General features: G+C 43.6%; 1 protein-coding gene across 9 annotated transcripts in view; it reads right to left on the minus strand.

Moving 5' to 3' along the window:
* The window catches only part of RBPMS (RNA binding protein, mRNA processing factor), a 162,594-nt gene that overhangs the window by 40,377 nt on the left and 96,461 nt on the right, over positions 1-25,756 (minus strand). For all 9 annotated transcript variants that reach the window (XM_053659930.1, XM_037128786.2, XM_037128784.2 and 6 more), the window contains exon 5: positions 22,742-22,892. In XM_053659930.1, the coding sequence (XP_053515905.1) occupies positions 22,742-22,892 (151 nt within the window). The remainder of the gene's footprint in view (positions 1-22,741; positions 22,893-25,756) is intronic.

A 25,756-nucleotide genomic window follows, 5' to 3' on the forward strand; every position in this document is an offset into this window, starting at 1 on the left:
TAAACGTTCCTTCCTCATTCCTCTGTGTCTCATGCTTACTGGTTAACTGTTTTCACTGGGAATAAGTTGATGGTTGCGCTAAGATAAAGCTCTGTTAACAACATATTAAAAGTGTACTTTTTAATTTTTAAAATAACAACGCAGATCTTCATTTAAGAGCAGAAAGCTTTCTTTAAAAGAAGTCTCATTGCCTTTCAGGTCCTGAAAGGGAGTCTGATCTACCCAAAAGGTCCGTTTAACCCCATAAATAGAACTGGCCAAGTCCCGGTGGAGACTCTGGCCTCCTGGCCTGCTGCTTCCATCGGCTGCAAGACCCCCAAGTGACAGCAACTCCGGGGGGCGCTGCCGCTCAGCCTCCCGACTAGCCACACTTTCTTTCCTTTTTTCCCATCTCCCTGCCTCATAAAAATCAGAAAGATTTAACCACAGAATTTAATAACAACCATAACAAAAAGCTTAGATCCTAATTGTGCAGGAGGTTAACAGTCATACTGTTGACTTTCCAGTGAGATAAACAGTGCAAACTTGGCAAGTACTAATGTACACTCTACCACCACCCCTCATTCCTGAAGATTATACTCACTCTTGGGACATGCATGACACGGAGATCATTCGAGAGAACGGGACACCCTAACCTGATCACAGAAGCACTGAAATCCCAAAAGAAATGACAGGTTTAGGCCGAGCCTTTTCGTTTTGGGAATGATAAGCAACTCTCTGTCTCAGAAGGTTCACAGGTGTCAGGTGATCGACAGATTACCTTCAAACGCTAAAGCACTGCCCGTAGGTGTACATCTCTTTCCATTTCCAGTCTGACAGGCAACACTAGGGAAGTCCGGGTGAGCGGGAGCACAGCAGGAAAGCCGGCTGGCTGACTTTGGGGTCTGGCTGGCTGATCTGCACGGGGGCCCAGGGGCCTGCAGAGATGCTTCCCCTCCAGAGCCAGCTCCCAGGATGTTTTAGAGTAGAAAGGGCATGTCCAAGCAACCCCAATTCCAGCGAGACCCCTCACAAATTTGGAACCAGCACTATGACGATGGTCATGTGAGGTTAAAATAAAAACAAACAGAAAATTGAGGAGAACCTTAATGTTCAAATCTAGAGGTGAGGTAACTATAAGATGGCATATCATAGCTACGGAAAATGATGATGTGTGAGAGCTACGTTTACAAATGTGGAAAGATGTTAACAATGCACTTAGTGAAGAGAGAAAATAGGTTGCAGAACAATATGTGTAGTGCGATCCCATGAACACACACGCACGCACGCGCGCACACATGCGTGCACCAGGAACTGGCACAGGGAGCCGTAGATGTGAGCCACTTATCAGCTACATAACCTCAGGTAAAGCAGTAACTTCTTTAAAACCAAATTTCCTCATCTGAAAACTATTAAAGAGGGAGGAGGGGGAGAGGAGGGAGGTTCTTGTTCTCATAGGTTATCAAGAGAATTAAATGACAGAAAGGATTTGGAGGGCTTGTAATAGAACACACATTTAACAATATTATTGTGATTAACTCCGGATAGTGGATTTTACCTTTTTTTTTTTTTTTTTGCTCATTATGCTCTACGAATTTCTACCCTAGCCACATATCATTCCTACAGTGTGTTTTTTAAGGCGTAAACACACAAGGGGACATAAGAACCCTTTGTGGAATGGAAAAAAAAGAGAACATTACAAAAAAAATTGAACATGAAGACTGAAAATTCTCTTCATTTCACACCCGTTGAATTCCATGTCAGTAAAAATAGAAGAAAATAGCCAAACCCCAGCACAGGAGCCATTAGAAACGTGACACCCGTGTATTTGTCTTCAAAGAAGCCTGAAGGGCAGACACCGGAGCTTCCACCCAGAGACCGAGGGACAGGGTCTGCGTGCTGTGTCCCAGCTCCCACAACCGTGTGTGAACACATGAGTTTCACAACCCGCGTTCGCCCGACTCTCGTAAATATCACAAACTGCCAGGGGAAGGTGGAGTCTCTGCCACGTGACACGCTGCCCTGGACTGAGGTCGGGAGATTCGTCCTAGGGTGCCCTCCCCTGATGTAGTAATGTCTGTGCCGGTTAAAACCTGGGCTCTGCGCAACAGTAAAAAGGTGGGAGTGATTCCAGTGCCGTCCAGCAAGGGCGTGGCTGGACAAAAAGTGGTGTATATACCAAAACAAAGGAATGCAACTCAGACACCAAAGGAATGAAATTCTAACAGGTTACAACACTGGTGAACCCGGAAAGAAGAGAAAGAAGCCAGGCATTTAAAACAAATATTCTGAGTCTACTTTCATGAAATGAAAGTAGACAATCAAGAACAGGCAAATTCATAGAGATACAAGCAGATCAGAGACCACTGGGGCTCTCAGGGGAGGTAACAGGGAGTTATTGCATAATGGTTAGCTTCTGGTTGAGGCCACGAAAAAGCTCTGGAAACAGCGTTAATGGTTGCAAAACATTGTGAATAAGTAATGCCACTGAATTGTACACTTAAAATGGTTATAATGGCCAATTTTATAGCATATATATTTTACCACAATTTTAAAAAGTAATAAGGTAATACACAGAAAACTGAATTGTATGGTATGTGAATTATATCTCAATAAAGTTAAGTTTAAGAAAAACAAAACCACATTAGACTCTGTGGCCAGACAGACCTAGCTTTAAACCCCAGATGGGCCGCTTACCAATTAGGACCCTGGACACATTTTTAAAACAATCTGGGCCCGATTCCTCATTTGTAAAATGAAGATAATAATTGCACTTTCATAATAGGTTGTTGCGAAGAGTAAATGAGATAATGAACATAAAGAGCTCCATGGAGTATCCTAAATGAATAAAAGCTCTTGCTGCTATCATCATCCTCATCCTCATCATCATTACCATCATCATCTTCAAACTTCGCATACTTGAAGATTCCCAAAGGTCACACATTACCTACTGACTCCAGGATTTTTTTACCAGCTCTCAGAACTACATCAGACCTAATGACCCACCATGGAAGGAAGAAGGACCTGGTCCGTGTTCTGGCCCCCCGCCCAGAGCCCAGCAGGCAGGAGCACCACTCTTCCGCATCCTCCATGCCCCACGCAACCTTGGCCCGCCTCTCTTCACCAGTCAAACCTCACAGCAGATGAGAGGAGACAGAAAACAAAGGGAGCAAAATCCTGCAGAAGAGACTGAGCACCTCGGACCCTCTGCCCTAAGCAATGTAACATCCTGCACAGTCCTTCACTAAACAAGGATTAATAGTTTGTAGTGTCTTTATGGATGTTATTATAACTATGGTGACACTGAAATAAGCAAAAGGACTTCAGGCTGTTCTCTCAGCCTCTCTTCCATCTGTCTCTTCTCAGGGCTGAACCCACCGGGCCCCTTGATCCTTTCCTCAGAGCAACTCCTCACTCCGATCTTTCAATCATTTTTTTCACGCTGGATTCCCTCCAAGTTTTTCTTTTCTCACACAGTGCTGGGGCCGCGCACGCGATGCAGGGGCTGGGAACAGTCTGGTAAACAGATCATAAAGCCCACAGCACACATGCTGTGGGGCTCAGAGGGTAAGTTAAGGAAAGATTAGCCTGAGGCCCTGGATGCAGCCAAGGGCTGTGGGCCAACAAGTGGGTGACTTGATCAGAGTTTAGAAATGTCTCTCAAAGGGAAGAGAAAGTCTTTGGATCTTTCAAGAGAATTCAGGAAAAGACACGAGAAGGGGAAGTTTAGTTCAGCCGGTGGTTGGAGGCAAGGAGAACAAAGCTCATGTAGGGTGAGGCTGGGAGCCCCAGAAAAGGCCGCCCGCCCGGGGCGGCGTGGGATCACAGCTGGGGCTGGGCCTCCGCGGTGGGGAGACCCCCCACCAGCTCACTCCTGTCTCTGCTGCAAACATAGAAATGAGGAGCCTGCCTCAGAGTTTACAGTGATTTGTCTCAAGGTTTTGTTGAAAAAGTTATTTTTGCCGCACTCAAGTATCTTTAGAGCAGCACTGAGTCCAAAGGGGCAGATGGTGCTGGAAGTCAGCGGAGGTGGGGGCAGCGCCGGGAAGGTTTCTTAGAAGCCCGCGTCAGAACAGGCTGACATGCCCTTTTTAGGACGAGCCACAGAGCGCCGTCTGAATCATCGCCCCGACACTTCGGGTGATACATTTTCAATCGTTTAATATTTTTTAGATGACAAAATGCTTAAAACAAAGCCGTATCTCCTTCGAAACTCACTGCTGAGATCTTTCTGATAATGCAATTCCCTTTTACAATCTCCAATAGCTCTCAGTATCTTCCGCATCGAAGACAACTCCTCTACCTATGCCAAGAATTTCCATCCACTCCTTCCTCCCTTCTTCCCACACCCACCGCACACCTTCAACTCACCTTTGGCTGCATAAAACTGGCTGTGGTTTCTTTTCTAAGTTTATTTTTATGGTGCTTTTCCATTACCATTTATTCCTCGTATACCCCGCCCCCCAGTCACCACACGGGGGTCTCCGTCTGGGAGTCCTCTTCCTTTTCCGCTCATTCCACCTGCGCCCTAACCCCCATCCCCGACCTGTCAGCCTGCCCCGCGTCCGGCTCTATTCTGCTCGTTAGTCCAGTCTGGTCATTAGAGTCCACACAGGAGTAAAATCATACAGTATTTGTCTTTCTCTGACTGGCCTATTTCTCTTAGCATAATGTTCTCCATGTCTATTCATGCTGTAGCAAAGGGTAAAATTTTCTTCTTTTTTACCTCCAGGTAGAATTCCCCTGCATAAATGTCCCAGAGCTGTTTTATCCTCTCATCTACCGATGGACACTTGGGCCGCTTCCATTAAACGGCGATTGTAAATAACACTGCAGTGAACATAGGGGTGCTTGTGTTCTTTCAAATTAGTGTTTTGGGTTCACTCGTATATATTCCCAGGAGTGGAATCACAGGGTCAAAAGGCAGATACGTTTTTAATTTTTTGAAGTATCTCCATACTATTTTCCACAGTGGCTTCACCAGTCTGCATTCCCACCAACAGTGCAAAAGAGTTCCCCTTTCTCCACATCCTGGCCAGCGCTTGTTTGTTGATTTATTGATGAGAGCCATTCTGACAGGTGTGAGATGAGAGCTCATTGTGGCTCTAATTTGCATTTCTCTGATGATTAGTGATGTTGAACATCTTTTCATATGTCTGTTGGCTATTTGTATGTCCTCTTTGGAGAAGTGTCTATTCAGGTCCTTTGCCCATTTTTTAACTGGAGTGCCTTTGGTGAGGGGGGTGGGGGGGTGGGTGTTGAGTTTTTTAAGCTCTTTATAAGTTCTGGATATTAACCCCTTATCAGATGTATCAGCAAACATGTTCTCCCATTCTGTGGGGTGTCTTTTTATTTTGTTGATGGTTTCCTTTGTTGTGCAATAATTTCTTAAACAAAGTTATTCTTACCATTGAACTTTAAAAACTCTTTATTCTTCCTTTTGCCTGGAATGTAATTCACCTAAGTCAAGAAGTAGCCACATAGCTTACAGTGGCTTTCCTACAGCTGTGTGTCTTTCAAAAGCTTCAGGGCTTCTCATTCTTCAAAGTTACAATATTAATATAAAATAAAGCTAAAAAAATTGTTCTCAGTAGAGTCACTTGGAAGAACTTCTTATAGCTAAATATACCTTACCTAAATGTAGTCAGATCTGCACTACTATGGGTCTTCCTGCCTTGATTAGAACAAAAAACACAAGATCTTTGCAGACCGTTCTTCAGAAGGAGAAAGCTCTCCTCCGCTCCTAGCGGCTGTTCCATAAACAAGTATGCACTTTCAAAGGTGTAAGACAGCATTCTCCAGAATAGCTCATTCCTTCTGGGTAGCCATTCCTCAAAACCCGAGATTCTGAAGGTGTGTCATGTAAAAGTGGGACTGGACTTGTTCCGTGAGGCCCCAGGAGTAAGAACAGGCTGGTGAGTGGGCGTTTCAGGGTATATAGATATTGGCCAGTTAGTATCAGAAATGGAGCAAGAAGTAATTTAACAAGTATTATATTTATTAAATACCTACCATCATCTAACAGTACACATAGCCTAGTTTTATTGCTCAAGAAGCTTACAGACTGCGAGGAAGATGAAGAAGTAACTGGCAATTTCAATACTGGATGATGGGTGTTCTCTCAAGGAGTCAACACAGTTCTACAGAAGCAACCAGCCCAGTTGGACGATTAATCCACCTCTGGACAGTCAGACAGGCTTTCCAGAGCAGGAGACGGCTAAGGTGACTTCCTAAAGACAAGCAGCTAATTTGCCAAAGGAATGAATTTACAGCCAGGGAATGGGCACAATGAGCAAAAAGCACAGAGGCAAAGAGGCCACCTGATGCACTGGCACAGACTCCCAGGAGCTGAGTGCCCAGGAGCCTGAGCTAGGGATGGGGAGCACAGGCAGGCAACCAAGGGTCTGCAAGCCGTGCTAAGGAGGGGAGACTCTCTCCAACAGCAGAGCTCTTCCCAGGTCCCTACTGGGATCTGCATCTATTGACAATACCTTTCCATGGAATGGAGGTCTGTTAAAAACTGCTGCTAATCTGGGATTTAAAAGCATCAAGCATTTGACAATACATCAGTAAATTTCACCAAATGACAGGGGGCTTTTTCACGCATTGCATATGGTATTCAGGAGCAGTCAAGAGAGAAGCTGGAAGCTAAAGAGCCACTGGGCAGGGTTGAGACAGCCCAAGGGAGGGGCTGTCACAAGAGGAGCTCCCTGTGGGCTGGTCCTGAGAGCAGTGCTCCCTGGCCGGAGGGCCTGTGGCTTGTCGCACACCTCTACCTACACTAGGATTTACAGACCCAGAGTCCCCTTCCAGGAGTTTCCATTCTCCTGGACTAAAACCTCATTCTGATTCAGTTGAAGAAAGAATACAATTCCTTCCAGAAACTGGAAAAAAATGCTCTTGTGGTTCCACTTGATCATGCTAAGGCACTTCATGTTTCCCAAGTATAAAGCTTCACATTTTTATCTGATGGTCTGGATTATGGCTCCAGAATTTAGATGACTTCAGAGAGGAAGCCAGTGAACTTTGAAAGGACATCATTTACATTTGTTTACCATATCAGGTAGCATTTAAAATATGTAAGTAGGGAGATGGGGCGGGGGAGAAAAACAAAGATTTCTAAAATTTCCACATCATTACTGTACGTTCTTTTTATTTTGGTAGAGGAGGGTCAAGTGGAAAAATAGCTACGTGAGTTAAAACATTTTTTAAAAGAATCAGTTTCCTGTTTGCCCATCTCTTTTGGCATTTTGTAATATTAGAGTTTGGGTCTTGGGAGAGGCCAATAAATTTAAGACTTTTAAAAGTTCACTTGGATTTAAACTTGAAGTAGAATACTGCTAAATGCTATATTTAGCTTCTACTACATTCAAAACTTAGCTCAACCTTGGAGAAGTATTTGCCAAAAGTAAAATTAAATTGCTATTTTAGGAAAAGAATTTAAATGAAATAAATTTGAGAAATGTTCATTATATAATAAAGTGGCTTCTAAAATACCTTTTAATGACAAGGTTTATCAACCACATCTAGATTAAACTTCTTCATAAATATATACACTGATAAATTAAGAGAGAGGCACTAAGAAAAAATGGCATGTTTAGGAGAAACAAAGGACTAAACTTGGAATGGTCCTACAGGATTCAAGCTTTGGTTTTTTTTACAGTGTTAATAATAACAGTGTCTTTAAAGGAGGTAGGAGAGGCCCTACAAAAAAGTATGCTTTCTGGCAAAGTTTGAAAATAAGATTCTAAAGCCACTGATGTTTGGTCAAACGTATATTTTGAAAAATACATAGGGTCAGGTAATAATTGATGTAGGTTCTGATAATCAATAGCTATATAAATTATGAGAACATTAAAGTGAGAGGAAAGACCCTGGCTGGTGTGGATCAGTGGATTGGGTACTGGCCTGTAAACCAAAAGGTTGGTTTGATTTCGGTCAGGGCACATGCCTGGGTTGTGGGCCAGGTCCCCAGCTGGGGGTGTGCAAGAGACAACCAATCGATGTTTCTCTCACACATGGATCAATGAGTCTCTTTCTCCCTCCTTCCTTTTTTCTCTGAAAATAAATAAATAAATAAATAAATAAATAAATAAATAAATAAATAAATAAATAAATAAAAATCTTTAGGGAAAAAATGAGGAGAAATTGGGAATGTTATGAAAATTGCTTTGGTGTCTAACCTTCCTATGTTAACTGTTCAGTTCCTTTCCTTTCTTAAAATTGTTTATTTTTAGAGAGGGGAAGGGAGGGAGAAAGAGGAGGAGAGAAACACAACGTGTGAGAGAACCATAATCAGTTGCCTCTTGTAAGCCCTCAACTAAAGGCTTAGCCCACAACCCAGGTTATGTGGGCTGACTGGGAATGGAACCTGCAACCTCTGGGCTCACAGGCCAGAGCTCAATCCACTGTAGCTCAATCCACTGAGCCACATCGGCCAGAGCCATTTCCTCTCTTTTAATCTCTTGCCTTGTGTTTTTTCTTTCTTACTTTCTATTGTACTCCTAGATGAAGATGAGCAATTACTTGGGGCCGTTGTAAAAGAAAAGAAGGAAGCTAGTGTGGCATATTATAAGATTAAGGCAAGACTCATATGTTAAAGTCTAGGTACTGTACTGTGTGATCTTGGGGAAACCTATGATTCTTCTCAGGCCCCAGACACCTCATCTATGAAACAGGAATATTAGAATTTGAGTTTTCTGATGCATGGCTGTTGGTCATGTAAATTGACATAATCTTCATACAGGGCTATTTGGTAAATACATAAAATGTACTTTAAACTTCATGAAATGCATTCAAATAACTACGACAAATAAACAACTAAATATAAAAGGGAACAGGCAATGAACTAGCAGATCTAGGTAGAGAATCGATCAATGGCTGTGGACATCACTGAAGCAGAAAGAGCTCAGCACTCTGCACCACAAGGGAAGTGCATACTGCCAGTACATTCTCGCCCTCGTCCCCAATCTTAACTTGAATGCGATCAAGACTTCATAACTAACTACTAATTTACAGAAAATTAAAGATCGGGAATATGCTAAAACACCACAGAGGCAACAGACAACAACCACACCACAGGAAATTAAAGGACAATCAATCTGGGTCCCTCGACAAATACGCTGCAGGAAACAAAGGAGAGAACAGAAGAAAACAGAGAGACTAATTAGTAAATTAAAGAGATGTAACAGGCCAGCCAGATGTGGAGATGGTACAGATGTGAATCTTGGTTGATTCAAATAATTTTTCAAAAATTATGTTAAAAAACTCTCCACTTCCGTGCCCTGGCCAGGTGGGGCTCGGCTGATTGGAGCACCATCCGGCGCAACAAGAAGGTTGTGGGTTCGATCCCAGTCTGGGCGTGTGTGCAAGGCAACCAATCAACGTCTCTCTCTCATTCTCTTTCTCTCTCTCTAAAATCAATAAGTATATCCTCAGATGGGGATTAAAAAAACTCTCTGCTTTTGTGTTTGAAATTTTCCATAATAAAAAGTTAAAAATAAAAAATTAGATCACCCTTAAAGATGACGACACTTGAAAGCAAGATAACAATCAACTTGGAAATATGAACTCTCTTTTTTCTCATCTACCCTCTGGGTTACTGCTTATTCTCCTACTTACCAGAAAGCAACATGCCGAGAGGCAGCTGTATCATAATTTGTCTACATTAAGTGTAATGCAATTTATGGACTTTGTAAGAGTCCAGGAGTCAAGAGAAGACAAAGGTGCTTCTAGAGGAACTGCGTTCCGAATGACTCTCTACATGAAGCTGTGTTTACGCCTGGAGTTCGAAGTCTTCCCGACACAGTGACACCATTCCCAATGTGCCATTCTGCTGTGCTTAAAACATTTCAGAACACATCCCGTTCCCACCACAGCTCAGTGAGTTCGAGCGCAACAAGGGATTCGTCATTATATTAAAGAGAAACCACCAGCCGCGAGGGATGCTCACACGATCAGTTTTGAGGGAAAGGGAAAAAGGAAACAGCTGCCAGCTTGTCCTTCCAAGTAATGAAGAAATTGTGCGCTAAAAATTAACCACACCAGTCAAGAGAGCACTGTTCTTACACAGACCTGTCAGTGAGGGAAATGAGAAACAGACAAGTGGAAAAATACCACTCTCAAATTAAACGGCCAATGAAAATATGAAAAGAATTAACTTTGTTAAAAAAAACCATTAATCCCATGCCATTTTCGCCTATCAGACAGAATGAATTAGTTTAGATGTGATGATATAACCAGTTGAGGGGGAAGAGCCGGGCAAATAGACATTTTCATTCCAAAGTGGCTACTAAGTTTCCATCTTTGCGCCAGGCACCGTGTTTGTTGATGGAATCCATCTACTCTTTATAAACACAAAATGAGGAAGACAAGGTCAGCCTCAGACCTCTGCCGCATCTTTTCGGAGAAAAAGTCAGTGACCCCAAAAACATCAGAAAGAAATGACAGATCCATACTGTCTTGATTCTAGAAAGCCACCGAATTTTCAATCGTATTAAAGAGAGTACAAAGAAACTACAAGGCTTATTCGACAAAGAGAAAATGTCAAACAAACGCACCCACATCACGGAGTATCTTCCCATCTACACATTCCATTTCGGGGACCAAGGTCAGATGTTCAAACAAGCACAGGAGACAAGTTCCAGGAATACCCCATCAACAGCACACTGCTGCAAAGCCCACATTCCACACTAATCCAAATATTTAACTTTCTGCCCCCTGAGCTTATTTTAAAGCATCTAGTCAATATCACCGCACAGTCTGTTTTATGTTTATTTTATGTGCATAATTCAAAGGCACTCTTTTTATGAGGTAAATCTCATTTCCTTTTGATGAACATTCTGGCTGTTACATGTTCCACCTTCCCATTTTTAGCCTAATTTCACTGAGAAAAACTACTGGACACACAGAAGTATTTTTCATTATTCTTCTGCTCAAATATTTGTAAAAGTAAGAAGAAAATAACCAATCCTATGTAACCACCAATAATTCCGCTATTTTACTGCACTTGTAATTAAGGGATCTGAATAATTTTTTTAAAAAACCAATCTCTTTCTTTCTAAAATCCCTATCTTCAGCAAGGCTGCAGAAGTGGCCTTTTCTGTGAATTAAAAAAAAAGGAGCTTTGACCAGATACATAACCAAAGAGATTTATTAAATCCAACGATGACAGGTCCCAACAAGCACTCTGGACACACACACACACAGACACACCACACTGGTGCTGCGTCTCCAAGGCCACAAAACCCCAGCACTGCCCCAGATAAGGGGCATTCCAAAACTCTGCCCACTGAGGCAGCCCAGGAATTTCCTTCCATCAAAAATTCTGCCCCTTCCCTGTCTTCATGATTCAGAAAGTAATGACTGTAATACACTGAAATACCTTGAAAATATAAAAACGCAAATTTATAGGGAAAGCAAAAGGGGGCAAAAAGCTATGAACAAAAACCCCCACAAAACAGTGATCACTAATGCAGATAATCAAGCACCAAACCCTTTTGCTCAAAAATGGCAACGAAAGGGAAAGAACTATGTATTAATTTGGGGGGAGGATGAGCTAACCACACTATTTCAGGGTAAACAGAATTAGGAAAATCACCATTTTTCAACCTTAATCAAGTTGTCATACTTTTGGCAGTCCTGGGCTTCAGAATTCGTCAAACCCTGTACTCATTGCATTTTGACGAGAAAAAAAAAATGTTTCAGCACTCAGTGCTTGCTCAGGACTCGCTGCTCTTGCTAGAACCTATGTCTGAGTTGGTTTCGGTACTCAGCAGTTTCGGCACTCCTAAGGGGTTCCAGAATGAATACATGGGTGAGTACCGAGGTACCACTGTAACAAGGTCAAGATCAACACACAACACCATGAAAATGAAGGTACTGCCTTCTTTAAAATGGAGGCATCGTGGCATTACTCCCTGAATGCACAAGCCCATCTTGGCATCACCAAACTTAGAATATCCCAGACAGTAGTCACCTCATAACGCAGGGTGCCACCAGAGCAGAACAGCGCCACCTAGGATATATTCCTGCCAAAAAAGGTAAACCTGAATTTAACCAACTTTCAAATCTAATCAAGCCTTTCAATTTACAGTAAATAGAGGGGTTGCAGGAACACGTGAAAGCAGCAAACAGAAAACAAACCCAGGAGGTTTTGTTCTCAGGAAGGCCGAAACTTTCCCCAACAGAACAATGGTAGGAAAGAAGGGAGAGCTGAGGAAAGGCAACTGCTCTGAATTAAAAGGCATCTCAGAGGCCTGGCTAGATCAGCTTCATATGAACACTCAACTGTCAAAAGACTGAGGAGGAGGAGGAGAAGGAAGGAATTTAAAAAGCAGGTTGTGGCGAAGTCCTGATAACTGTTCAGTCTAAATGACGGGGTTTCAGGGTCGATGGCACTAGTCTCTCCACTTTGCTGTGTTGGAAAACAACAGACGCAGGGAGACACACTCAGCCCTAGCTTCTGTATTCTGACTAAAAAACAAGTTTCTCTGTCCTAAGCTGCAGGTGATTCAGGTCAGCCAGAGAATGTTTTCATCAGCGTTTTGTTATGCAAACATGCCCCCCTCCCGTCAGCGGGTACTGGTAGTGAGCCTTTTTATAAAGGCTGTCCTACAACTAAAATCAGGCTTCCGGGTGTGGGACAGTATATGCAGGTAAAAGCACCGGAGAATCTCTCTCTGCTCCTCAGGGAGGGAAAAAAAACAGAACAAACACTATACTCCTTCACTCTGCACCCTTTCCTCCATCTGTCAAATGAAGGCGACACTGCTTTGCAGTTGTTATTAGGAGTCACCATTAATATGTGTTCCTGCCTGTATTTGGCACACCGTAGTGGCTCAATTAAACAACAGGTTCTTTTCTAAAAAATTACGTTCCTACCCCATTGCCTACAACAGCAAGGAACCCTACCACAATCAGTTGGGCACGGGGGACCCAGGGAAGTGGCAGCCCAGCCACCACAATGGCTACAGCCGGTGAGACCAGGAGCAGGAGGTCTGGCTAACCTGTGCCCCAAATTCTGATCTGTACAATCTATGAAATAATAAATGTTTGTTGGCTTAATAACCATCCCTTCCAAATCCATATTCCCTCATCGGTTTGCTTATTTCATATGACTAAAGCAGCGCGCTGCTGAGATGCAGCCCGTGATGGAATGAAGAATCTGAAACAGTTTCTTCCTGTTCACAGAAAACCCCGCCACCTGGTCCCTATGGGTTTCCCACATTTGGTCCATTATCCCTGTTCAGTGTTGTCACCCTGTTCCTTCTGGGCACCTCCTCAGCCCCACCAGATCACCAGCTTTCCTGCGATCCCTTCTTCCCTACACTTCGGTTTTGATCTTCATGTCAGCGAGCCCCGTGGCCTGTAGATCCTTTTGCACATTCTTTGCTTCCTGACATCCTTCTCATCTTCAGCTACTAGGACAACAGACCCCAGGAGGTCTCTTCCCAGTCTCCCCATAGTTGAGGGCTTCACTCGTATCTGTACCTTCAATGTAGCCCTTTCCCTGCCGTCTGTGACAGCCGTCTGTAGGCCGGCTTCCCGACTAAGGAGGAAATACCGCAAGAGCAGAACTGGACTCTTAACTCGGCTTTTTATCGCTCAGCTTCCTTCAAATGTTCGCTAAACCCAAGAGGGAAAATTAGAACAGGAAGTCACCATAACATCCGGTGTAGAGCTGTTAATGTTTGACCACCTGACCTCCCTGACCTGAGAGATATTTAATTAAAAGACAGAAAGACACTCCTCCGTGCTCAGCCACTAACTGGACCATCTTGTTCAAACAGAGACACTTCTTCTGGTCCCCATTCCGTCATTTCTCTAAAACCCCAGGAGCTGCACACAGTGCGGAATAAACAGGAGGGCAGACAATCTGCTTTTGCACTGGACACACTGCACCTCAGGCCTCAGGCTTTCACGTTTAACTCTCCAATCCACCACCACCTCTGTTAGTCTTTTCCCGAAGAAAAAGAGCCTTGATTACAGGGCGATCTGTTAGCATAAGGCGGCTACATGTTTACAGATGCGCAAAAGTGCGGCGGAGAGCTGGGAATGAGAGCGGATTATCAATCAATCAGAGCAGCATGTAATGGATAACCCCACTCACACAAACAGCAGTATGTGTATGTATATTTGTATGGCTGGTCATCACAACTGTTAAAATATTTGCCTCTGGGTAGGTGAGATAATTTTCTAAATATATCAATATTATGTTAAATAAAAATAGTCATATTAAAAAAAACAAAGAAAAACTATACATATATATTTTTAAAGCTATGTTAAAATGCCTTGGTATTTTTTTAAACACAAAGGACTACAACAGAATTTAATAGCCCATGTCTTTAGGTTTAGGGACTTACAAAGCATTATATTCCACCCCCTTGTCTATCGTTTCCAAGTTTCTTGAAAGGAGGTTCTTACGGCTGGTACCGGGGGAGCGATGGCAGGGACGGGGAGGACTAAGCATCTGTGAAAGGTGCCCTGCCCAGGTATATTCCCCCCAAGGATGTTCTCAGAATGAATGGGTGGCAGATTCTCCAGCTCTGCAAACCACCATACATGCAGCGATTCCCGGGCTGGTCCCCAGAAAATGAACAGTCTGAGTCAATCTCCTCAAATGTGAGGGCAGCACATGAGCCAGCAGGGCCTGGGGCAATGGAGGAGCCCTGCTTTTCCCCTGGTCTCGCTCTGCATGGCTATAGGTGCTGAGGCCAAACTAAATCCCCTGCCCTGATCTGTGGTAACCATCTTTCTGCTAACTACAGATCTACACGCCAACTCTATTCGACCAGGAACAAAACGGTCTTTGAAAATGTTTAAGACTAATGGATTTTGAACTTTGGTTTCAATATCCCTTTACACTAATAAAACCATTGAAGACACCAAAAAAACTTTTGGTTGTGTAGGTTACATCAACTGATATTTACCATGTTAAACATTAAAACAAAAAAATACATAAAAATACATTTAATCAATTAAAAAGCAAACCCATGACATACTAAAATAAATAGGATATGCTTTTATGAACAGCTACATATTCCAAACAAATGAGGAAAAACGTTAGTTGGACATTCTGGCAAACTTCAGAAGCACCCAATTATCCGCATTTTCACTTTCTGCAGTTCCAGCTACACAGTCAACCAGGGCCCGAAAACATCAAGTGAAAAACGCAAGAAATGAACAATTCATAAATTTTAAACTGCACGCCAGTCTGAGTACCTGGTAGGCGTTGTCTCACATCATCACAGTAACTCCTATTACAGTATATTGTTATAATTATGCTATTTCCTCACTGCTTGTTGTTAATGTTGCAGTGACTAATTTATACACTGAACTTTATTGTAGAGGCGTGTGTGTGAATGCAGTGTATATATCGGGTTCGCTGCCACCTGTGGTTTCAGACGTCCACTGAAGGTCTTGAAACGGATCCCCCTTGGGTAAGGGGGGGACACTACTGCAGGGGAACGACTGTATCTGGTTTAACAGAAGACAATCAAATTCTCATTTCCACTTCTAATTCAATCTATTGCGATGTATTGTTATCGGTTGCATGACATGAAATTTTAAAAAAATGTCCTCAGAGATACAGAGCTTGTGAAAGAAGGAGTATTTTTAATATCTTTTATAAGTAATTGTGGCTATTCCTTTCTTTATGTTATACCAAAAGATCTGCTGCAGTATGGAATCTGAAACTTCGTCAAAGAACTAATCGTCACATTAAACTCCACTTTTTAAATTTTCAATGGCTCTTTTACATGCATATTTTATAACACAAAGCATTTGTACTTTGGAAAATACTGGTTCACTGAATTAGCGGTCTTCCAAATGTCAACTCATCTCTTACTCAATTAAAAATTATTTATATCAACACCAACCTTATCAGAAAGTTCTGTTAAGTGTTGGAAAGCAGTTTTTGAAAAATCTAATTTGTGCCTTAGAACCAATTTTTATTATTGCAACGAATATGGTGTTTTTCCTTGACATGACACATGCTCATTGAATTAGTTTTTGAGAAAATGTCTGCCCAACACACAAGGTGTCAATGACCAGTCTGTCTCTCAGTTATTCTTTAAGTAAAACTGGCAGTCGCACAGAAAGCAGCTAGTTCAGCTCACCATTGAACTGCAAACTAGATTTACCTGTATTCCTTATTTTGTCAAAAGACTGACAAAGTGACTTGTATCAAGAACTGAGATGAAATAAAGTGGATAATTCTCACTCTTTCATCAATGTATGTCTCTGGTGAACCCGGGTTTGGTAAAAGCGTAGAGTGTGAAGAAGACAGTGGTGACAAGCACAGTGTGGAGGGTACCACTGCCTCGGCACGCACCAGGTGCCAGTAGCTGTGCCCACCTTGCACACTGAGAAAACAACTGTCCTCCCGAAAACAGTTCAGACCTGGAACACTCCCTGAAAGGGGCTTGGAGACCAACCAGGGATTGGCAGGCAAATACCCTGGAAACCGCCGAACAAGAAAAAGCACCTCTTTATTTGAGGAAGAAATGTCTCCCTTTTAATGAGCAGGTGAGGAGAACACATGGCCTTAGAAGTCTATGGTTTCATGAACAGTGAACGGACGACAAACTCACAGTTATTAACGAAACCACACCTAAAACGAAAGCAAACTAAAAGGACAGCTAGGTCAGGAGTGGAAACATAGAAATGAAGATCTCAAGGAGGGTTAGCAACAGGGGAGTGGGAGGAGGAGAAGTGGGGAGAAGGTACAGAAAATAAGTAGCGTAGACAGTAGATAGAAAATAGATGGGGGGGGCAAGAATAGCATGGGAAATATAGAATCTAAAGGACTTGAGACACATGGTCATAAACTAAAGGGGGGGTAAATGGTGGGGACGGGGGGTAGGGTGGAGGGGAATGAAGGGGGGAATAGAACAACTGTAACAGCATAATCAATAAAAAATTTAAAAAAAAAATAAAACTGAAACAGAATTAAAAAAAAAGAAGTCTATGGTTTCATCTGGATTGCCCCCGTAGGTTAACTCCCTTTATTCCTTCATTTCTCTGCAGAGGTTAATGAGTAATTCGAGTTTACAAAACACTAAAGTTGGGACAGTAATTTGCATTACAAAAGAATGCTATGATTTGACTTCCTGAGTTCTTAAGGGATTTATTTATAGCTGGTCAATGATTAGATAAACAAGAAACAAATTCAAAGCAAAAGGTTAATAGCCATTGCTAACCAAAGATATGCTGTTCATTAAATCGTAATGTAAATAAAGTGGATCAGAGTAGCTAATCTGCATGGTGTTGCAATTACTTACTTTCCACTTCAAACAAGATACATCCATATGAAAACCATTTTACCAAATCCGTCACCTAATATTACCTTAATATTATTTTTAAATTTAATCATTAAAGATTATTTAACTTTATACACACTAAGCAAAAACTAGGAATGTGTCCAGTTGAAGACAGAGGTGAACAGAGGCCTCTAAACACTGGTGTGGCTCAGGAAACATTTGATCCTTCTTTTTCAAAAGGAAAACAATATTTTACTTTGTCAGAGTGGAACATATATGGACATAAACATCAGTCTAGATCTCTGGTCTTTAAGAGTATGTTGCTGTCCTGACTGACTGCAGTTTTGTTCCATGTTTTCTATTTCTCAGATTGTCCAGGGGCCTACGCACCTGATACATCTCCTGAACCGCAACTGCGTGTGTGTCCTGACTGCTGACAGTGGGCTTTTCTCTGTGAGCCAACCCGGGGCGGGGGCCCACAGACAGCTGGTTGTGCTGTGGGACAGAAGGGGGGGCCAGAGCACGCTCACTGAGTTACTCAATCATCATGAAGTCTGGATACGCCGCTTCTGGTAGCTTCAAACTGCTGCACACAAGGACAGAACCCCACAGCGCCCCCAGCCCCCACCCCCACTGTGGAGCTGCCCCATCCGGCGAGCTCAGCCCCTGAACTTTGATGTACTCCCCTACTTCACTCCAGCTGCCTCCGGTCTCCCACAGTGTCTATCTCCTGTCCTCTTTCCTTTACTACTTCCCAGAGCCTCTGACTGTGCAGCGTCCCTACCACCATCTTTCTCCAGAACTTCCTTTTCACACTTTGGGCTCCCCTCCCAGCCAGGGTCAGTGTTGGGTAAATGGGAAATTCCAGTGGTATGGCAGGAAAACTAGGAAGTGTCTGATTATCCACCGAAGGGTCATGTGCTTACAAGGCATTTAAGAGTATCCATTTAATAAAGCCTGCTTTTGCTCTTTGAGGTGGGGAGGGGTACAATGGAGGGGGGAGAGTGACTAGGACACACAACTTAACTTTAAAACTCATTGGTCTGCTGGTGATTCTCAAACCTGACTGTGCATCGGCATCACCCAAAGAGCTTTTAAAACTACAGAGCTTAAGTCCCAGACCAGACCCACAGAATCAGAATCCCTGGCACTGGACTAGAGGGATCTGAATTACTGCAAAGTTCTAGAGAACTTCTGACATTTGCCGCATAAAATCTGAACTGAAAGGGGAGGATCTATCGAATCTGAGTGAAGGCTACCTCCACCCGAAAGAGCACTTTATAATGCGGCATGCTACAAACAGTGTAAGCAGATCAAGAACATTGACTCAGTTAAATTCCATATGTACTGGGACAAAACCTAACCAAGTGGACACTTTTAAAATATGGGTATTTTATCATATCCCAACCATACCTCAATTAACACTAAATTTTTGAAGTTCCAAATGAAAAAACATAAAATATGTGGCATCTTTGAAACAATTTCTCATGTATTTCTAGGTGCTAGAAGCTGAGCACACAAAGGCAGAAAAACTCTAAGCTTTCACACTATGAGGGACAAGAGGCCCATAAACATACATGTTCTTACATGCACATATTAACGGTCACTGAGTACTCACTATGTGGCCCCCTCTTGTAACTTTTACATACGTCGATTAGTTCAATTCTCATAACCCTATGGGCAGGTACCATTATTATTACCATGTTAAGATACAGAGAGGTTAAGTAACTAGACAAAGTTACAAAACTAATGAAATAAGTGACAGACCAGAATCTAAATCCAAACCCTGTCACTTGATGTATCAAGTCGGCTCAGGCTGCCACAACAAAATACCACAGACGGAGTGGCTTAAACAATAGAAATTAATTTCCTTATAGTGCTAGAGGCTGTCCAAGTCCAAGGTCAAGGTGGCAGCAGGTTTGGCTTCCCGAGACCTATGCCCATGGCTTACAGTGCCTACTTGCCGCATCCAGGCTTCGCCCTTCCGCCTTGCACAGCCCAGGGGTCTCTCTTTCTTCTCATAAGACACCAGTCATATTGAATCAGGGCTCCCCCTACCCCCAATGACCTCAATTTAATTTAATCACCCCTTTAAAGATTTTATCTCCAAATATGGTTACGTTTGGAGCTACCGGAGGCTGGAACTTCAACATGAATTTTGGTGGCATGCCATTCAACCCATAACACTCGATGACTGTGTAATCTCAAGAAGGTTACTGACTACCTGGGCCTCAGTTTCTTCAAATGTAAAATAGTATTACTGAGAATCAAATGAGACAATTCACGTAGAATGTTTAGCAGAGTGCCTGGCAGAGTATCGTCATCTTACAGATGAGAAAAACACAACTCAGAGCGATGGTGACTTGCCCCGTTTTCACCTCTGGAGTGGAGCTCCTACGCTTGCATAACCCCCTTTTCTGTCCGAGCAAATGCGCAGTCCAGGAGAATTTTATATCACTTGTAACTTTTCTACATCTCTTCCTTCCTGCTTTCTTCCGGTATTTTTCTTACTTCCTTCCATAGAACACAAGAAAGGGAAGCTCAAAGTAATAAAAATTTACTTAGGGAAATGCACGACTCTCTTGGGATTGTTTGTGAATTTTATTAATCTTTTCTCCTAATTTGCCAAGACATTTGGCTACAGTCACATGGTGATAATACCTCATAAGATCAGTACCTACTTTTAACTATTAGGGAAGGAAAGCGACTCAGTGTTTCTTTTTAATTGCCCAGCACTCTACACAGGTTACACCCACTCAATCCTCAGCCCAATCACATGCCATTTTAGTCAGCTCTGCAACAATCATGATGAGCAGGTATTATTCCCATTTTATAGCTGAGGAAACAGCTGATCTTTTATTTAGCTCTATAACAATCATGAGAAGATGATATTATTCCCATTTTATAGCTGAGGGAACAGGAGCACAGCAAGGTTAAATAAATATCACGAAGCTGGACAATAACTGCCAGAGCCAGAGCTCTCACTGACACCTTCGAGTGTAAGGCCAAGTTCTCCACGGAGGCCACCACCTCTACCCTGGCAAGTTGCAACCTCCTGGCCTTCTCGATCGGCACGCTTGCCACAAATCCAGCAGGTGTTCAGCACATGAGGCCACGGGGGGGGGTCTTTCCCACCCCTGGTGTAGGCCAGGGTTCCTGACAATGCCGACCACCACCAGCTCCTGGGACTGACAAGTCTTGTAAGGCAACCACCACGGCTCCCTTCCTCCCCAGTGGCTGGCACACTGTGTGCTCATTGGACTTCAACAGATATTTGAGAGAGTGCAAGTAAATATTTGTTGTATAATCAAATCACAGCAAATTCCTCCTTTAGCGATGGCAATGGGTCCTTTTCAGCCGCCACCATGTAAAAACATCCACAAAAGGAAGCATTTATTATAAACCCTCTCATGGCCCACAACAGAGAAGTCTACAAGGGCTTTTGCAAGCCCAGAAGTCTGTGACTTCACGGCACTCTATTCCTGACAGGTGACTCAAATGACCACCTTGAGCACCAGTTACGTGCAGACGCCCCTAGATCCACCAGTTCGGGACCACCACAGTGTCCATCGTCTGCCGTGTGCTTCAGGAACCCGTATGTGACAGGGAAGTCCCGGAGGGAACTGCTGTTTGTCAAGGCCTCTGTCGTAAAACAGAGTTATATTAACAGAAATCATGGTAACTCTTATTTTCTCAAGAATACACTGCTGTTCAGATGTGTTTTTTTAAACTTCGAGTTTGTTTTACCGGAAGCAGCCAGGCAAGTTCTGACCCTGCCGTGGAAACTCTCTGACCACTTCTGGGCTGTTTGTTCACAGGGAAGGGAGAGGGGCAGAGCTGGCCAGAGCCACGTCGGGGCTCCGCTCCCGCTCTCCTGTAACTTCAGGGGCTTGCGGATGGATGTTGGGTTCCTTCATCTGGCTGCTTCTGAGCACCCTGCTGTGAGCGGGCTAGGCTACCTATTTCCCCCAAGCTGTTCTAGCAAATAAGGGAACATTTTGAGCTCCTACAGAAAGCAATCTGTAGGACTGATTACAAATACTCTTTTATGTTGTCTTAATCAAGAGAGAAAAAATTTCAGAAAAAAAAAAGGAAGAGGCATACATGTGGAATATAATTCTAAAAAGAGCTACATCAAAAATTTTAACGTATCCATCACCACCACTATAATAAATATTTATTAAACATATGCAATCTACAAGGTTCTGAGCCAGGTGTTGCAAGGACAGATTTTGTAAGAAATGTCCATACGGCCTGCTTTACTGCCCCTGCACCTTAAAATGAAACTTTTGTTTAGATTTCTTCCCAAATAAACAAAGATTTCAAGTCTCCCTGGGACACGGAAGGGAAGAACCACATTTTTTTGTTATTACTTTGTGGCTTCATAGAAAAACTTGAGAGCGCACTGGGGGAGAAACTGTTTGATCTCTTAGCTACCACCAACACGCAGCAGCTTTCCAGAGAAAGCGACTGCGCTACAGAATGGCTGTAACTGCCACAATGACCTGATTAAATCTGACAGGCACATGACAGGGGGCAGAAAGGAACCCATGTGACCTTCAATTCCAATAAGAAAAGTTGACCCATATTGTCAGAGAAAGCAGGAAGAAGAGGAAGATCATGTGGTTTGGGAAGAAGAGGAAGAACGATGGTACAGAAATATTCCAAATAACAGCAAGTCACTTGGGATCCCTTGAACGCCCCGCCACATCAAATCACGTACAGCTCTTCAGTGAAAGGGAGGTGAAGGCCTATCTCACGCCTCACTTCTGCTACTGGGTGAGCTTGAGAAAGGAAATTAAGACAAGCTTTCCAATCCAACCCAGAAACTGGAGCATGGACATTTAAGTAAACAGGCCCATGAGGAAGGGTAAGAGACTTGTTTAGCAACTAGTCATTGTCCTTACCCAATTAATTTAACACAGAAAACCCCAAATTTCCTTAAAACTTTACTGGTAACAGTTTGCTGGAACTGACTGTTCCAATGTATAAATGCTTCATGTGTGTTTACTTTCCTCCCTGGATTTACGGTTAAACTGTTCTCAAAAATAGAATGAACTTGTTCACATCTGCTTCATTCAATTTTAACAGTGTATTTTCCCAAAGCCACAAAAATGATGTTCTTCAACAAATGAAGTCAAGTGAACACTGAGAATCAGCTCTCGTGTGCGAGGATAGGGAAATAGCAAAGGGTTTACACCGCAAGGCAAACAGGGTGCACTCATGATACGGTCAAGACCACGTGCTGAGGAAACCTACAACGCCCGGCGAAATTTTGTAGTCACAGCTCTGAGCGAGCCGAACCATCTTCTCAGACGGCCAATCACAAACCAGATTGCTGTTTCTGGAGTTCAGACGGCAACAAGAGGCAGCCTCTCGGCAGAAACAGAAAGCGCCACCCAGCCAGCACTGTGTCCCGTGGTGGCGTTGCACCTGCAGCCCACCAACAACTCTTACTTATCCAGGCTCTTTCCTTAAAAATGAAAAGTAGATCAACTTACATGGCTCTCTGGCAATGAACTGAGGTACAGTGTTGGGCAGAGGAGTACTGGGGTTTGGAGTCCCTACTAGTTTGTTCTTGGCCATCTTCGTGTTTGCCTTAGCAAACTCTAGTCGTAGTGTTTGCGGAATTTCAGGATCGAAGCGGATGCCCTTGGGAAATAAAGAACAAATGGGAGATGTTTTCATTTCCTCAGAGTCAAACCGGAACGGTGACAAAACAAACACACCAGTAAAGCCTGGCCTATCCAAAAAAGAAAAAGCCAGCAAGAGCCCTCAGTCTCCCTGGTTGCACAAAATACACGAGAACCCACAACATGACATGTCTCGAAAGCCAGGGAGATTTAGTTTACTTAGTTATTTAGTTCTGTGGGTTTTCAACTTTTCTTCATGATCTTTCTTCTTAGACAAAAAACTTTCATGTTTTAAACTTAGACCAGCAAACTGCAAGCACAGTTCAAAACTTCAGTTACTGGCTACCAATAGCAGTCCATGGATTACTGTGTATAGCTCTGTGCAACATCGGAGAGCATAACACTTACGATCCAAAAAGGCTCAGGCTTGACCAGTGTTCTGACACTGGCTTAAAACAATGCAATTCCTCAACGCCATAGTTTTCATCACCTACAGGGAGGGAAAAACTCCCACCCCCTTCTCCCTGGAGAGCTTTTATGATCATGATAACACGCACTCCGAATTACAAAGAAGACAGAAACTAAACAGTTTTAAGATTTCAACATAATAAGCATCATTCAATTCCAAGTAGCTTATAAATTTATATAAAATCTAAATGTCCTGATGTGGTTAAACTCTGACTTCCATTACAGCTGGCTTGTTAGCTACATAGAGAAGCAACAGGTTAATTAGTCCAGAGAAAGGATAGTCATTTCAGTTACCCTTGACCCTATTACTGCAGTTTACCTAAAACAAAAACATCCAATGAAATAAACCACAAACAGCATAGAATACGAGATTCAAGACAAGAGAAGTAAATCTATTTTGAAACCCACCATTCAAGAACACCCCCCACTGCTGAGAAGGACGAATGGTCTCCTGACATCTACTTTCCATCACCATGGATTCAGAACCCAAACCACAGCCCCAACAGACATCCCAGTAGGGGGCGCAAGTGTGCACTCGAATCGGCTTTAGTTCCCATCTTTGTGAATGTTCCAGAAAAGAAGTTGTGAAAATGACTATCCTAAAGCACACAGGTAGGCCTGTGAGCGCCAAACCCCCTTTCGTCCTCTCCTTGATTCGCTTAAAGAAAAACAAGAGCAATTTCCAGAAGAAACTGGTTAGAACCTGTGACTGCAGATCAGGATGAACAACTGAACCTCCCAGGCTTGGCTCCAGGGCCGGGAGGAAGAGCCTGTGGCCGGGTGGTAACAGCAGTGAGAGAAGTAAGGCCGGAGGAGCGGGGCAGGGAGGTGTCACGGAAGCCACAGAGCCCGGACCACACTCGGACCTGCACACGTCCCAGAGGGCATGGAAGTGCTCAGGAGACAGTGGCCGACAGGCAAGGGTGGGCAGGAAGAAAAGGACTCTGCTTGTGCAGCCTAACCAACAACAAAGTGAAAACGGGGTTCCTGGTCTACGAAGCACAACAGAAGGCAACGCTGTCGTCCTCACTGGCAGGTCGGTGCAGTCCCCATCTGTGATTTAAAGGTATGTTGGGGGGGAGGGGGCTGCGAATTCACGCGACACACCCTCAGCCACACACAGTAACAACCTGCCATCAGTTACACGGTGTCACCACTGGCTCGTGGCCCGGGCCACCAGCCTTTTTGTGAAGAAGCAATTTTTCTAAACCTGAGTCCGTATCAACCCAAGCCCAGGCCATGGAGGCAGGGGAAGCACACCCTGGGACCTGTCAGTAGTCCCCTGGGGCTTCCAGCCTCACAAGACGGGGCTGCACAGCTGGATCCATGCCTGGCTTTTGCACTGGTGTCCGAGCACACGCGCCTCTTACAAAACCTGGGCTGGTGGCCCGGGTCCTAAAACATGCTGGAGGGAGTCTCCCCCACCCCTCCCCCACCTCTCTATAACCACTGCCGCCCCCCAACATTTGTGCTAAAATAACACCACCATCATGTTCCAAATCAAAGTTCCAGCTCCTTGTTAAAAAAAAAACCCTAAGTTCAAATGACCTAATTTGTTTGGCAGCTTATTCAGAGGCTAGAGGCTTAGAATACAAGCCACATTCCTCTAACATCTTTAGCAGCAATACCATATTTGGTAATCAATATCCTGCTAGCTCAGTTTCTGCCCTCAGGGATTCGCCAAACCCAAAACATTTCAAATGCTAAAGGGAGATGAAGAGGAGGGAGGTAGCGCGGGGTGGGTGGGGAGACTGTGGACGTGAGGAGGAAGGAGAGAGAGAGAGGAGAAAGAGGGGGACTTATAGAGAAGGAGGAGACAGGAAAAAAGTACCTTGTGCTTTCAATTAAAGCCGAATAAGATTATTTTCTGGCCAGTGACTTCACATTAACTGCTGTCAGAATAAGATTACTGCCGAGTCAAAGGGGAAATCTGTGCCTTTCAAAAGCAACTTCTTACTCTCTTGCCTATAATTCCTCAAAAATCCTTCTTCCAGGGAACTGAGTGAGACTTTTCCATTTTTATATGTTGTCTTTTTTACATGCTGACTAGAAATGACAGTTTCTGGATATCGATATGATATCAATCCAAGAATAAACGTTACTTAGGAAAAAGTCCAACCTGCCTGGCTGCAGGGACAGCCAACAGTGTCTTCAAGATGTGACCAAAGCAACACAGGGTCACCATGACCTACAAAGGCTGCACTACCTCCCCAGGGCCAACTCTGGAGGTATAGGGACACTTCTGACAAATAAAGTATACAAGGGCAGTTTCAAAGCCATGTGCGTACATAGTAGGGACTGAACGTCATGTCTTCCCCAAACTCCTGTGTTGACCACTAACGTGATGGTATTTGAAGCTGGGGCCCTTGCAAGGTAATTAGGTGCAGACGAGGTCACGGGGGTGGCGCTCCTGTG

Source organism: Artibeus jamaicensis, unplaced genomic scaffold (assembly GCF_021234435.1).
Source record: "Artibeus jamaicensis isolate MK-2021 breed Jamaican fruit bat unplaced genomic scaffold, CSHL_Jam_final scaffold_833, whole genome shotgun sequence".
NCBI classification, from domain to species: Eukaryota; Metazoa; Chordata; class Mammalia; order Chiroptera; family Phyllostomidae; genus Artibeus; species Artibeus jamaicensis.